Source organism: Rutilus rutilus (assembly GCF_951802725.1).
Source record: "Rutilus rutilus genome assembly, chromosome: 16".
In the NCBI taxonomy this organism is placed as follows: Eukaryota; Metazoa; Chordata; class Actinopteri; order Cypriniformes; family Leuciscidae; genus Rutilus; species Rutilus rutilus.
In genome coordinates this window covers 10,240,609-10,256,246 of record NC_140224.1, presented here as the reverse complement: position 1 = coordinate 10,256,246, position 15,638 = coordinate 10,240,609, and the positions used below count along the sequence as shown (strand labels likewise).

Below are 15,638 nucleotides of genomic sequence, written 5' to 3'. Positions count from 1 at the left end.
TGATGGTTTTTGAGAATAAATTTAATTACAATTTCCTTGTATAGCTACTTGGTGGTACTTGTTTACTTTTTATTTATTGATTGACTGATTGATTGCAGTAGTTCATAGATCTTTTTTTATGTACATTTCGGCCATTGACCACCTTTATCTTTTATTTTGTATGCGTGTCTCTCTACTGTGCCAAAAGTATGCTGTCTTTTCTTGTGATGATTCTTAAACGAGAAAACAAATAATATATTAGAAATATCTATCCGTCAGTCTGTGGATGCCATATATGTCATTGTGAGTACGGCGACTCTGAAGGCTCAGTGATCGCGTTTGGTTGTTCGGAGCAGTCATGTCGGAGCAGGAGTCTCTGAAGAGCTCCAGCGCGAGGAACCGCGGAGGAGTACAGCGAGTGGAGGGCAAACTGAGAGCCAGTGTGGAGAGAGGAGATTATTATGAGGCCCATCAGATGTACCGCACATTATTCTTCAGGTAAGCTTTATCGCTATTTGCCGGAGTAATAATGACTAGTCCGGGCCCAGTCGCTTCCAGATCTTTCTTGTTGTCAATTGAGTACGTTCCTCGGTTACGCTGATTGGCCAGCTGCTCATCCTGTCTCGCCCATTGGGTCAAATCTAATTTCTGATTGGCTGTTTTGTACGTCATTCATGACAAAATATCAGCGTGAGCCTGTTTAGCTACATGCTAATCTAAAGAACAAGGTTGATTTACATTTGCACCAGCTGAATAATGTATCAATTAAACTATGATATAATAGTTCCTCACCAAAACTAATGTGATATTATACGCCAATCAGATTAATTCGGACATTTCTTTGAATTTAAGCGTTTTAATAATATAGCTTTTAAACCGGCAGAATTGTGAAATTTCAGTTTAAAGTGTCTGTCTAAAATAATCAGATTTAGACCACAATACAGACCAATGTGATAAAGACATTGTTATAAAGAGATTATTTCTTAAAACATTATCTGTCATTCATTCTTCCTTCCTTTTTTGACCTGCTGTCCATCGAGCTGCCTACCTTTTGGACATCATGGTCTCAACCTAGTGTGCTGCCTACAAAGATGGCCTTTATAGGCATTGAATTTGAAGGTTCCTCTATTTGGTGCCTAAATGTCGTCTACTCACTATTGAGTGACAATCAACATCAGTATGAAAGATGGCACATATCAGATAATAAATTAGAAATGTCAGGGTGATGAAACTGTACTGTACTGACATCATAATGAAGAGGGAAAAAAGCCTCATAAAAAGTTTATCTAAGGCATTGAGTTTTATTACCATTTCTTAGGGGGGATTTCTTAAGTTTCAACCTACAGGGGTTGGACAATGAAACACTGGCCAATATAGGCTGTGTCCCAGTTCAAAGGCCACGAAGATCTGACCGTGAGTTGTTAAATGGGACGGTCTAGCCTACAGAGGACTGTTCTTGTCGCTTAGCAACTGTGACAGCTGCCATTGATGAGTGACAGTAGCATTTTGTACTAGACTTTTTTGAAAGTTATATTAAAATGTCTGAAAACAAAACGGGGTTCACAAACTGTCTAAATATGTTCACCTTCCATTTCTGTATATATAAAAAAGCATTAACTAGATATAAGTGCATCTTAGAAAGATATGTCAACATTTGGATTTATTTGTTACAATATTTGAGTAAGTTGAAACCCAATACTTGCGTTTAAAAGTCTAATTCGACAATTTTTGAGTTGAACGTTGAAAGTTGAACGTCTCCCATGGCCTGCATAGTCACCAGATCTAAATATTTTTGTGCCACTTTGGTCAACGGAAAACGTTTTCCTCCACCAGCATCGCATAGTGACCTGGCAACTGTTCTGGAAGAGAAATGGCTCAAAATCCCTTCTGGCCACTGTGAAGGACTTGTATCAGTCATTCCCAAGTCAAATTGATGCTGTATTGGCTGCAAAAGGAGGCCCTACACCACACTAATAAATGATTGTCTAAAACAAAGGGGGTATTCCAGAAAGCAAGATTATCTTACCGTCAAAGTTTAGCCAACCCAGAGTATGTTCACGGTTAACACACAAGTCATTCTCAACAGAGCGATGAATTGACAAGGCTATATACGTTTATTTTAGTTTTTTATGTTTAATCATTTCGCTTCCACATTGCTTGAAAGGAAAGGTAGCCTATATGATTTTTTTTTATATTATAGAAATACATTATAGCATAGAATAAGTAAAAAAAAAACTACTTGTTTTTATAGTGTATGTCGATATAACATATATATATATATAATATTGTGCACAATCTGTCACGCCCACTGGAGTTTTATCAATAGGGCACGCATGCGCCACTGAACACCTCTGATGTAAACTAACCCTGGAACAGAACCTGTAGGTTATGCTCAGGGAGTGAGTTGCTATGTCTTCTTGCATACTCTGAAAATTACCTCCGTTTTTGGAACCGGTATGTCACTTAACCTGCTTTCTGGAATACCCCCCAGGTGTTTCAGTTTCCTTGTCCAACCCCTGTATGGAGGAACATTCAGAACCCCCCCCCCCCCCCCCCCCCCCCCCCCCAAAAAAAAAACATGAAATGTAATTATAAAGAGGATCACTGCATACGCTTTTATGATAAGACACGGTTTCATGGACAAAATAAAGTCCAACCCTACTTTTTTTTTTTTTCTTGTCTGAGGAGCCGTTTCACTTATACGTCATAATAGGGAGGAAAAGACTATCGCAACTTCCGTTTCATGCTTACTTAAAAGTATTATTGTTAATTAGTTATTGTTTAATTCATAATAAAATGATGAATTATTGTTCTTTGTTCCATGACCCCTGTGTGACCTCAGAAACATCATGTTAATAATAACATGTTTTGGGTGCAGGTACATGTCACAAGCGAAGTATGCAGAGGCCAGAGAGTTGATGTACAATGGAGCTTTGCTCTTCTTTAGTTATAATCAGGTATGTGTTCCTCTGTCATCTGCTATAGCTCATTTAGAGGCTATACTTTATCATGTCATTAAAGCTCTGAACAGGTCAGTTGTTACTGAGACAGTTGGCTTTTAGTAGATCTTCCCACCTTCTGTGTTTCCTGAGCAGCAAAACAGTGCTGCAGATCTGTCCATGCTGGTACTAGAGTCCCTGGAGAAATCTGGGGCCAAAATAGACGATGAGACACTAGGTGAGTTTATTGAAAGTCATATTATGTTGGTGATTGTTATTTTGGCAAATACTGTACAGTTCGAGGTGTTGTTAATTATATTTTACTTTACATGTAGTTAGAGCTGAATTTTCTGAATATTCAGGATGTTTATACATCTTTAGGCTAAAACAAATGTGTTAAATGATAGCCAACAATGAGTTAATTGTACTGCATCACCAGGCTATTAAATGCAATAGCTTTGCATGATTCACTCTGTTATGTGTGGTACTCTTTGTAAACATATGACACTGGGAATATAGTTAAATAAGACATTACATATTATTTAATTTTTATATATATATATACACACATACAGTGCCCTCCACAATTAATGGCACCCCTGGTAAATATGATCAAAACTGGCTGAAAAAAAAAAAATCTGCATCGTTTATCCTTTTGATCTTTCATTCAAAAAATGTGCAAAATTCTAACCTTTCATTGAAGTAAAAGAATTGAAAGTGGGGGGAAATCACATTATGAAATAAATGTTTTTCTCCAAAACACGTTGGCCACAATTATTTGGCACCCCTAGAATTTTTTACGAGTAAAATATCTCTGAAGTATATTGCCATTAATATTTACCTTTTTTAGTACACCAGGGTGACTAGGAACATGAAACTGTCCAGCCATGACTTCGTGTTTCACAGGAGTTTAAATATGAGGAAACACAAAGGCCAAATCCCCTTAATCATCCATCACAATGAGTAAAACCAAAGAATATAGTTCTGATGCGTAGCAAAAGATTGTTGAACTTCACAAAATAGAAAGTGGCTGTAAGACAATAGCTAAAGAATTGAAAATCCCCATTTTGACCATCAGGGCAATAATTAAGAAGTTCCAATCAACTAAAGATGTTACAAATCTGCCAGGAAGAGGACGTGTGTCGATACTGTCTTAATGCACGGCGAGGATGAAAGTTTGAGTGGCCAAAGACTCTTCAAGGATCACAGATGGAGAATTGCAGAGATTAGTTGAGTCTTGGGGTCAGAAAGCCAAGAAAAACCAACTAAAAAAAACCCTACATCCCCACATGTTGTTTGGGAGGGTTTCAAGAAAAATCCTCCTCGCTCCTCCAGAAACAAACTCCAGCAAATTTAATTGTCAGACATGACTGGAACTTCAAACGGCACAGGGTTCTGTGGTCAGATGAGACTAAATAAAGAGCTTTTTGGCAGCAAACACACTAGATGGGTTTGGTGAACACAAGGATAAAAAGTACCCCATGTGTACAATTTAATATACTGTTGGATCTTTAATGTTGTGGGCATATTTTTCTGCTGGAGGTCCTGGACTTCTTGTTCAGATACATGGCATCGTGGATTCTATCAAATATCAACAGATAAAAAATCAAAACCTGACGCCTTCTGCTAGAAATCTTATAATGGGCCGTGGCTGGATCTTCCATCAGGACAACGATCCAAAACAAACATCAAAATCAACACAAAAATTTGTTGCGGAGCACAAAATGAAGCTTCTGCCATGACCGTCCCAGTCCCCTGACCTGATGAGTGGGCTGAACTGAAGAGGAGAAGCACCAACATGGATCTGGGAATCTGAAGGATCTGGAGAGATTCTGTATGGAGGAATGGTCTCTGATCTCTTGTCAGGTGTTCTCCAAACTCATCAGGCATTATAGGAGAAGACTCAGAGCTGGTATCTTGTCAAAAGGAGATTGCAAAAAGTATTTAATAAAAGGGTGCCAATAATTGTGGCCAACGTGTTTTGGAGAAAAACATTTATTTCATAATGTGATTTCCCCCCCACATTCAATTCTTTTACTTCAATGAAAGGTTACAGCCAGTTTTGATCATATTTACCAGGGGTGCCATTAATTGTGGAGGGCACTGTACATATACATATATACATATACATATACACACACGCTATTCAGTATATCTTGATATTATGTTTTTCCTCCAAACTGGTTTAATTTTACTATATTCAAAATATTAGTGTAAGGTTTAAAATAATCAAGGCAGGTTTTTGGTTTGAAACCAAAGGTTGAAGGTAGTTGATATTGATCAAGTATGTTATTATGATGGTTGAACTTGAAAGGTTGAAGGTAGTTGATATTGAAATAATTCATTGAAATGCAGAAATATGAATTCAAATTGTTTTGTGTAAATTAACTTAAACTTAACTGACAATTTTGTAAATGAAGACTACTGATTCAGAGACACTATCCTTGTCTAATGCTCTTTCAGTCACGTGATGAGACAAGGCGCAGGTGCTAAACTGTTTTTATGAAAGTCTATGGCAATATTTGATAGCAAAATTAAAACCTGCAAAATATTGACAATATTGGTTAATTTTATATTGTAAACAAAGTAATACAGAATATGATAAATATCCAATATTGGTCAATCCTATAATAGAAGTATTGTTCAAATCTCCTTGGGTTCTTTTCATCTGCAGAAGTTACATGATGGCTTTTTAATTGTGTAATTACATTCTTGGTGTGTGTTCTAGAGCATTTGACTAAACTCTTCAGCCGGATGGACCCAAATTCACCAGAGAGAGTAGCATTTGTCTCCAGAGCGATCAAGTGGTCATCAGGAGGGTCAGGGAAGTTGGGCCACCCCAAACTACACCAGCTGCTGGCACTCACGTTGTGGAAAGGTAAAACAGACACATTGACAATGATCATCCAATCAATGATCAACCAGCTGTTTTGAGAATGTGTAACCTGCATCATTTATTTGTTTGCATCTAGAGCAAAACTACAGTGAATCCCGCTATCATTTCCTGCACTCGTCTGATGGAGAGGGCTGTGCACAGATGCTGGTGGAGTATTCATCAGCACGAGGATTTCATGGAGAGGTGGACATGTTTGTAGCACAAGCCGTCTTACAGTGAGTTCTGGAGTTTCAGTGTAAAATCAGCTCGTAAAGGAATAGTTAATTCCTGAAACTGAAAATTCTATTATCATTTATTCACCCCAATGCATTTCCAGACCAGGTCCACTACAGAACGAGAAATGCAAGAAAAGAATGTGCCAGCCACTCTGCCATACAGTGTATAGAAGTTAATAGGGACTGGTGCTCCAAAATATGCACCCATGCACAATATTTCGGGGCTTCTAAAGCTATACAATAGCTTTGAGTGATGAATCCCAACTTTAAGTTTAAAAATCTTGGTTTCTGTTGTTCGCTTATGTTCAGCTGTGTTGCCTTTACATGTGATATTTCAAGTTTTATGTTGTGACATTAGTGCAATAAGGACCAATCATCATTAAGGTAAAATCTGATTCGACCCGTCCAGTGCTATAATATTTGACTTGAGAGCTACTAAGCAGACATTGCCTCAGTAGTTGACGCATTTGGGAAACAACTTTCTCCAAAGATACTGAAGCCCTATTGAGTAATGGCGGTGTAAAACACTGGCCAATGGTATCCAAGCACCAATTCCTCAGATTCTTTCGACTGAAGGCAATGAGGCGTAGCATGTCTCATATACTTGAATGGAATGACTTGTTCCCTCATCTCAGAGAACCGAGATTACGTAAGCAACAAGAGACGTTTCCCTTTCGATTTTGGTTCACTCAACATTGTTAATAGCTGACTCTATGGAACCGTGTTTAATTACAGTGAAGAACTGGCCCAGCTCAAGAGCGGAGCTGTTGAGAGGAAAGTCTCAACAAGTCACCTTGTTGCCTATTGTGTGGTGGTGAGACAAATATCAACACTACCATCAGCAGTATCATACAACCTCATTAAAAGTAGTGTCAAAGCCAGCACTTCACCATTAAAGAGATACTGATGACAGTAATACTGGCATGTATCATTGATGTTCACTGACTCGCTGCTGTCTTTCTAAGTTATGCTAAGTGGCGAGTCCATCAGCACCTAAGCAAATACAATACAACCAAAATAATGGTTCATACCATGAGCAAACATCTTAAAAATCCTTCTTGGTGGCCAATGCTGTTCAGCACCAAGCACAGAAGATCTGTGAAGACATCTAGGTTATAAAACCTAGCAAAAGTATTAGTTGAGGACATCTTGTCGCCATGCTTATGCTTAGATGGGCACGACATTTGCTAATGCCCAGGACGAAGCCCTTCCTCTGGTAGAATGGGTTCTTACTCCAAAAGGGCAGTGCAAGCCCTGAGAGTTATTAGCCAATGAAATGGCATCCACGAGTCAATGTGATGAACTCGGTTTTGATACTGGAAAGCTGTTAGTGCAACCCCATAACACAAAATGCTATTCAGAAAGCCTATACTTGGCTAAAGCACTGAATGGGCCACAGAGCTGCAGCAAGCAGTTCCACGATCACTGGGAACCACAGGCGACTGGGCCATTTCGGTGCTATCAGCATGACAGTCTCCCAGTGCATTTGCGCAGCAGTGCACCCACTCCCAGATAGGCATGCAACACTGAACAGAAAATCGGGCAATGAATGTTCTCCACGGAGGCAAACAGATCCACCTCCACTCTACCGAAAATGTTCCAAATCATCATAACGATCTCTGGACGTGGTCTCCTTACTCCTGGGACTTCTCCTAGTCACGACAGCATGTCCACACCACAATTCAGTGTTGTCCATGCAAACAAGAACATGGTGGTTCTGTAACTCCAGATGAAACATTTTGAGCAGCAGATGCACTGGCAGTAGTTCTAGGCAAATGATGTGCCACGCTTTCTTCGCATCTTTATAGATACAGAAAGCTGCCCTGTCACCACACAGTGGACCCGAACCAGTACTGGATGTGTCTGTCCTGATAGACTTTTGCTTGGAAATCTGGCTCAGCTCTATGCCTTTCAGATAAAAAAAATCCACGCTGCCAGTACTGAGACAGCTGCGTGTCACCATGATTATAATTCATTACATTTATATAGCGCTTTTCTCGGCACTCAAAGCGCTGTTACATATGGAAGGGGGAATCTCCTCAACCACCACCAATGTGCAGTATCCACCTGGAAGATGCGATGGCAGCCATATTGCGCCAGAACGCCCACCACACACCAGCTTATTGGTGGAGAGGAGACCGAGTGATAAAGCCAATTAGTGTGTGTATATATAATATAATATAATATATATATATAGGGATTATTAGGAGGCCATGATGGACAGAGGCCACTGGGCAAATTTGGCCAGGATGCCAGGGTTACACCCCTACTCTTTCGAATGACAGCCTGGGATTTTTTGTGACCACAGAGAGTCAGGACCTCGGTTTAACGTCTCATCCGAAGGACGGTGCTCTTTGACAGTATTGTGTCCCCATCACTATAATGGGGCATTAGGACCCACACAGGCCACAGGGTGAGCACCCCCTGCTGGCCTCACTAACACCTCTTCCAGCAGCAGCCTGGTTTAAAGGTCTCCCATCCAGGTACTAACCAGGCTCAACCCTGCTTAGCTTCAGTGGGCAACCAGTCTTGGGTTACAGGGTGATATGGCTGCTGGTATTGGTTAGGAACTCCAGACCTGACAGGGAATGCAAGACGGACTCCTCCGGTGTACTTGACCATTCTTCCTCCTCAGAGGCAGCCAGTAACATGCCGTCATTCCCATCGTCTGATTGGCCAAACATGATTAAACCGCAGGCTCCAGGGGAGGGGCGGAGGTCAGCTCTTGCAAACAGTATGGGTGAGGATGCGGGTTTAAGGTAGGGCTGAACGATTAATCGCACTTTACATTTAATCGCACTTAAATCGAGATGGCTTAGCGCGATTTTAAAATCGCAAAGACTGCGGTTATTTTTTTTTTTTATGCGCAGCTTGTCATTGATGTACGGCTCTGTGAACGCTGCTCCATCTGAAAGCACTGTGAGTTTGAGTCACTTATAACGTGCATTTGAAAAAACATGCGTCAAACATCTTTCCAAAACATGAGTAGCATTTATGAACCTCTTGTCCAACAACAGACAACATTTAATAACATGCATTTAGTCAAAGCGTTTCAATCTTCTGTTTATTCAGCTACAGCGATTTCCTGGAATGATGCATTATTGTACTTCTGCGGTGGGGCATATTTATCGTGTTTACATGAGAGCGCCCTCTGGCGTTCAAATGGGGCAGTATTTACTACCAATCAGCCAGTTGCCACTGACAAGCTGCGCATAAAATAATCGCAGCCTTTGCCAAATCACGTGCGGTTTTATTGCGATTAATCGTTCAGCCCTAGTTTAAGGGGAGTTCAAAGGGGCTTTTGCACCGGAGGAACCATTTCATAGAAAAGTAGAACTATTGGCAGAAGTACCCGTTTTTTGGCGTGTTCGCCCCGCAGGAACTAGGAACGATTTTAGTTCTAGGAACTCCTTTTGGAGGAACTAATTTAGCTTCAGAGTAGGGTCTAAACCATCACAATAGGAACTACCAGTGACCTAAGTGTACGCTACATGATTATGTATTTCTGCGACAGGACTGTTAGACAGATCGTAAACTAATGAATGCGAGCACTGTATGCTCTGGCTTTGGCTCAGCACTGTCAAAATAAAGGTCCACCGCGCTGTCTAAATAAGTCACAACAACAAGCGCGGGTTATATCACTTCAGATTTCTTACTGGTGGTGTGAATGCAACCAGGAAAATTGGTAGTGACGCAATCGTTACCTCGGCTTATTCACTATGGTAAAATGATTTTAAGGTAACAGTTTACAATAAGGTTCATTAGTTAACTACATTAGTTAGCATGAACTAATAATGAACAGCTTTATTTTTATTAACAAAGATGAACAAATACAGTAACAAATGTATTGCTCATGGTTAGTTCATGTTAGTTAATACATTAATGTTAACTAATGAACCTTATTGTGAAGTGTTACTGATTTTAATGAATGTAATGCATTGTTTGAATATATCCACACTAAATCTAAAATAAAACATAGTAGGTTTTATAGAGCTAATCAACATTAATATTGATTTAATGAATATAAAATAATAATAATAATAAATAATTAACATTTTACAGTGTTAAAATATAGGTAATTCTAACTTAACGCTCATAGCTTTGATTCAGAACACATCACATTCGGTCGCATACGGTCTAACCGCAGAAGTAAAAAAATGTAAATGCATCCGAAGCTCATATCAGATCCAAAGTTTCCGCATACGCATATGATCAGAACTCCAAGCAACTCCCGTACTACACTCCATTGGAAATGAATGACTTCCGGTCCAACGGCTGTCATGTGCAGTGGAAACTCGTGTTTTCGACGTGAGTGCAGTCTGTCTCACTGAGAGCGGCTTCAGTGTGGGTGCAGCCCAATTTGAACACGCAACTCTTGTGCCCATCGGATGGCTGGATAAGTCCCTTAAACAAAGGGTCCATTTGAAGCAACAGATATTTGAGAGCAATCTTGGCATCCTCATCAGATGAAGCGCAGTCGATAGCTGAAGTAGAAAGATTCTGAAGAAACTGGCATTCGGCACAGCTATATATAGGCAAAAAGCCCACATCAATTAGGTGCCATTGGGCCAGTGTTTTATACTGGCGCTTCAGTTTTTTGGAGAAAGCTGTTTCCCATAGCGTCAGCTGCTGGCGCAATGTTGATTGAACCAAAAACAAAAGGGAACATCATAAGTTTGGGTCTGTTTCTCACACAGAGCTATCATATGAATAGCATTTAGAATAATTGGAAAATAGTGCACGAGTACGATGTATGAACTACTTCTTGCCCATCTAGTCAACTAAACTTGATGCGAACATTTTCGTGCTTGTCACATAGTCAATATAATATTTGGTACATATATGTTGATTCCTGTTTTATTTTCATTATGACTGATATATATCTCATCTCATCTTGTCTTGGCTGCAGGTTCCTTTGTCTAAAAAACAAGACTAGCGCATTGGTGGTGTTCACCACATACACACAGAAGCACCCATCTTTAGAGAAGGGCCCTCCATTTGTGCAGCCTCTGCTCAATTTCCTGTGGTTCCTTCTGCTGGCTGTTGATGGGTAAGAGACTAACCCTAACCCTACATTGTAAAATTCTGTGGATGTCAGAGGGTGTTCTACAAATAATCACATTGACAGTCTGGGTGGACGTTTTCTGTCATGCTCTATTTTTATGCATCGGAAAAGTATTGCGACGTTTGATATCAGTGTGACTGCTATACTGAGCTATTTTAGTCTTACCAAGAGCTGTGTAGCTGGTCCTCTGCCTTTTCTATTTATTCTTCTATCGTAATGTGTATTCTTATTCTCCTATAAAAAAAACAACAAAAAAACAGTTTGGTCTTGAGATCTGGTCACCTTATTTAAAGAAAGAGTATCCTGTGAATTTCTCCAACCAACTTCTTACTTAAGCATCTTTTCCAGTCTATTTAAAACATGATGTTTCCTAACTTCTAATGCTTGTTAGCATCCTTTGCTGTGGGAATGTACAGAATGTGTAGTAGAGACACGCAATAAACCCAGGCTTTTCAACCCCAGTCCTGGAGGGCTAGTGTCCTGTTTTAGAGCCCCTTGTGTGCACTTACGGTCTTGTGGACATATAATGGCTGCCTCCTGCGTATGTCTGTTAAAGGGTTAGTTCACCCAAAAATAAAAATCCTGTCATTAATTACGCACACCATGTCGTTCCAAACCAGTAAGACCTCCGTTCATCTTCGTAACACAAATTAAGATATTTTTGATCCGAGAGCTTTCTGATCCCTCCATAGACCGCGACGTCATTGCAACTTACAAAGCCCAGAAAGTAAAGACATTGTTAAAATAGTCCATGTGACTACAGTGGTTCAAATGTAATGTTATGAAGCGACGAGAATACCTTTTGTGCGCAACCCCCCCCCTCCCAAAATAACAACTTAATTAACAATCTCTTCTCTTCTACATCATTCTCCTACGCTGTTGACGTAGTGTAAACAGTGCAGTGCTTCTGGGTTCTACGTCAGAACGCCACCTCACTATTGGCTGGCTCCTGCATGAGCATCAATGTGACTAGTGTACGCGAATATTGTAGGAGATCTGACACAGAAGAGAAGAAATGGTTGAATAAAGTCAATATTTTGGTTTGTTTGTTGCGCACAAAAAGTATTCTCATCGCTTCATAACATTACATTTGAACCACTGTAGTCACATGGACTATTTTAATGATGTCTTTTCTACCTTTCTGGGCCTTCGTCAAACGTCAAAGTTGCAATGACGTTGCTGTCTATGGAGGGATCAGAAAAAAATACTTTCATTTGAGTTCCGAAGATGAACAAAGGTCTTACGGGTTTGGAACGACATGAGGGAGAGTAATTACTGACAGAAATGTCATTTTTGGGTGAACTAACCCTTTAAATCCACAAGACCTCTAGGGTGTCCCATTTGTCCTTTGAGATTTCAGAAGGGTGCTCGCAAGCGCCCCCTTTGCGGCCGATATGTGCCCTCAATGCTCACTTTTGCCAAGACAGTCAAAGTGGTATTACGTCACAAAAGTGTGGACTTGGTGGAAGATCGCGAGAGGTTAGGGTTCCATTTGGGTCAGTGCCAGAGTTTAGCTCTAACCCTAAACAAGCACATGGGAACAAGAGAGTTAATAGAGTTGTTCAGAATTACTTGTAAATTACAGAGAGATGGGTTACATTGAGATTGTTTCTGAAGTCTGAGGGACACTGGAGTTGAAGAGCCCTCCCACAGGCCAAATAGCTTTAACTGATATTTTATATGATCCATCAGTGTTTTTTAACAAATAATGGATCAAAACGGTTAACACAACCTCTGGATTGTATGTGGTTTCATTTCCAGTGGGAAGTTGACCGTCTTTACAGTGTTATGTGAGCAGTATCAGCCATCACTGAAGAGAGACCCTATGTACAACGAGGTAAGTTGCTGAAAACACTCTTTAACATCAAAAACAGTCTTTCTCAGTACCTAGAGATTCAATGGTAGACAGAATGACTGAAACACTAGCTCTGCTCCTGACCTAGTGAGCTGTCTACATCAGTGCTTCTCAGTCGGGGTCCTATGTAATTATATTGTTATTACAGAGTAAATATGTTAGAAGTCGCAGGCATTATTCAGAGAGATAAAAATTTAATTTGGATTCTGTATGAGATAAGACGTTTGGACTTCTTTAATGTTTATAACACACATTGTTCTTCTCTTGACCCCAGTATCTGGATAGAATAGGACAGCTGTTCTTTGGAGTGCCACCTAAACAGTCGTCATCATATGGTGGTTTGCTAGGTAAGAAACATCCCTGCCTCTGTTTGACTACAGAAACACCTATGCACCCAGATTATGAAGGAGCACACATGCATTCATTTTCCAAAAGTAGTTAAAATATCTACTATGTTGAAATGGAATTTGTCTTAGAACTGTAGCACTTGTATGTTCGGTGTTTGCAGTCTTTTAGCCTGTTTTTAAAGGAGTGCTTTGGGTTAAATACAGCTTGATGTCTATAGAGAGCATCTGTGGTATCCTGTTGATAAGAGGATCATTTTCACTTTTATCTCAGCTTGTAAAAAACAGAAAAACCCATATTTAGTAATACACTTTTATTGGAGCCTAGCAGGCAATTGCTGTACGTTTAAAACATCCAACTGTCACTATAATCAACTGTAATAATAGCACTCACTGATGCTCTTTTGTCTTGTTGAATGTTTAATTTCAGAAGCATGTCAAATAGCATTAGTCCTTCCCTATGGCACTCTCACTGTTGTGGGAAGACTTTCACCAGATTTTGTGACATGAATGCAGAGATTTGGTCGCAATTTCAGACCCAAATTATTCATTTAAAAATGATGACCCCATCATTTACATGCATCACTTAACTGTGTCAATAATACACATCACCAAATTGTAATTCGGTTAGTCACTTTACCAAATTGTTAAAAAACAAAACATCACAAGTTTCATAATTATACAGCTACTATATGGGTATATCCAACAATACCTGGATGCATGCAAAGCTCAACTGCTTGTTACATAATTGAAAAATGTAAAGTATATTATTTAAATTTGGACATACTACTTTATCTGCGTACATACAGTAAACTCGATAGTATTTAACTAATCTTAACTGCCCTTTTTTTTCTTTCTTTTTTTGCAAAATGTAACTATTATCGCCCAAGTTTTTTGTGTAAATGTCCGGTTATATATCACAGTTTAATCCAAGGGTATGTTGTGAAGACATTTAAAAATGACTATATTCTGGTTTGTTTTCTTTGTGTTAGGAAACCTATTGAATAGCCTAATGGGCTCAGGTGAGGAAGAGGAGGGTGAGGAAGCTCAGGAGGACAGCAGCCCCATTGAGCTGGACTAAAGCATCTGACAGGAGGCTCACTTGTCCCAAAATTATAAACCAGCCCCACACCAAACCATTCACTGAAGTGAACAATGACCAATCATGCATCCGTTTGGGCGCTCTTTTTCAATAACTAACTCTTTCCTGTTATTGTTGGACTTTGTTCTGTGTATAGTTTTTATAGAATGAAGGTGCAACAATATCAAACTTCCCGGACTGTTGAACAAAAATCATAAACGAGCAGAAACAGACGCACTTCAGATGTAATTATAACGCCCTCCATTTGTAGTTCTACTGAGCTCTTGGTGTCAGGGACCCTCGTTTGTGAGAGGGACCCTGGTCCTGTCCTGCCACAGAGGGTGGCGGCTGCTCGATGTATTAATAAAAAGTAATTCAGTTGCTCCTAACTTATAATCCACGCTAATATACTTTGATAAATTCTTCAGTATGATAGCTCAAATCCGAACATGGCTTGGTTTCGTGTGTCCGCACAGTTAGATCTTAACGGGGATACCGCGGTATCCTTGATGGGACAATTCACCACTTCTGTTACATTGTATGCGTGAGGATGAGAAAAGCACACATCGTACACGTTTGCGTGAGCGGGTAGGTGAATGCATGTTTGTGTTGATTGAAGTGTGAATGTGCTGTTATAAATGTATCGGTCGCCAGGAGGCCGCTTCATTCTCTGCTGACGTATGATTGAACGTAATAAAAGGATAGAGGTGGATGTAACAAATGAGCGTGTCCTGTTTTTCTTCATTAAAGTAAATAGAAAGCTCAAATTGATGCTAATTAAATATTTCCTTTTTGAACGATGTCACCTGGGTTGTGTAAACGATGTCAACCAATATCCAGTAGCTACTTTTTTTGGGGGAAATACTGTTATAGGTAATGGAGACTTTAAAAAATCTTGCCATTAGTTAATGCACCAATCCCAGACAGCAACATAATGTCGGCCCAGATCCGGGCCACATCTGGTACGTGGATTTAACGCGTTCCAGATCTGGGCCGACACTATGTTGCTGTCTGGGATGCAATGCCAGATGGGAGCAGATGAGGAGCTGCAGTGATGTATTTTGATGGGCTAAACTAGAAGTTGGTGTGACCCTTGAACCCAATTGGAGTTTAACATGATTTGGATTATTGCGGAAAATAAGCTCTGTGACCAACCAGTTCTGATTGAAACTCATCCCGAGAAACAAAGATGTTTTGAACCTGAAGTCCTCAAACCTGTCTGTTCTCGAACAAAATCAACAAGGCATTATGATTTAGAGTATTT

The 15,638-nt window shown here is 39.9% G+C and overlaps 1 protein-coding gene across 1 annotated transcript; it reads left to right on the top strand.

Annotated features, from left to right (window-relative positions):
* Positions 1-303: 303 nt before the first annotated feature.
* get4 (guided entry of tail-anchored proteins factor 4) lies at positions 304-15,095 on the top strand. Its single transcript, XM_084433663.1, has 9 exons — positions 304-477; positions 2,858-2,936; positions 3,075-3,156; positions 5,647-5,796; positions 5,891-6,029; positions 10,939-11,079; positions 12,856-12,931; positions 13,224-13,296; positions 14,286-15,095. The coding sequence occupies exons 1-9, from the start codon at positions 338-340 to the stop codon at positions 14,372-14,374; spliced, it is 969 nt and encodes a 322-aa protein (XP_084289789.1). The 5' UTR covers positions 304-337; the 3' UTR covers positions 14,375-15,095.
* Positions 15,096-15,638: the final 543 nt, after the last annotated feature.

What these genes read in the sequence shown, in the direction of transcription:
- get4 (XM_084433663.1), top strand. Translation starts at nt 338, where the DNA reads ATGTCGGAGCAGGAGTCTCTGAAGAGCTCCAGCGCGAGGAACCGCGGA. An exon ending in TCTTCTTTAGTTATAATCAG is followed by an intron (nt 2,937 to 3,074) that starts GTATGTGTTCCT and finishes TTTCCTGAGCAG; the next exon opens with CAAAACAGTGCTGCAGATCT. An exon ending in GGCACTCACGTTGTGGAAAG is followed by an intron (nt 5,797 to 5,890) that starts GTAAAACAGACA and finishes GTTTGCATCTAG; the next exon opens with AGCAAAACTACAGTGAATCC.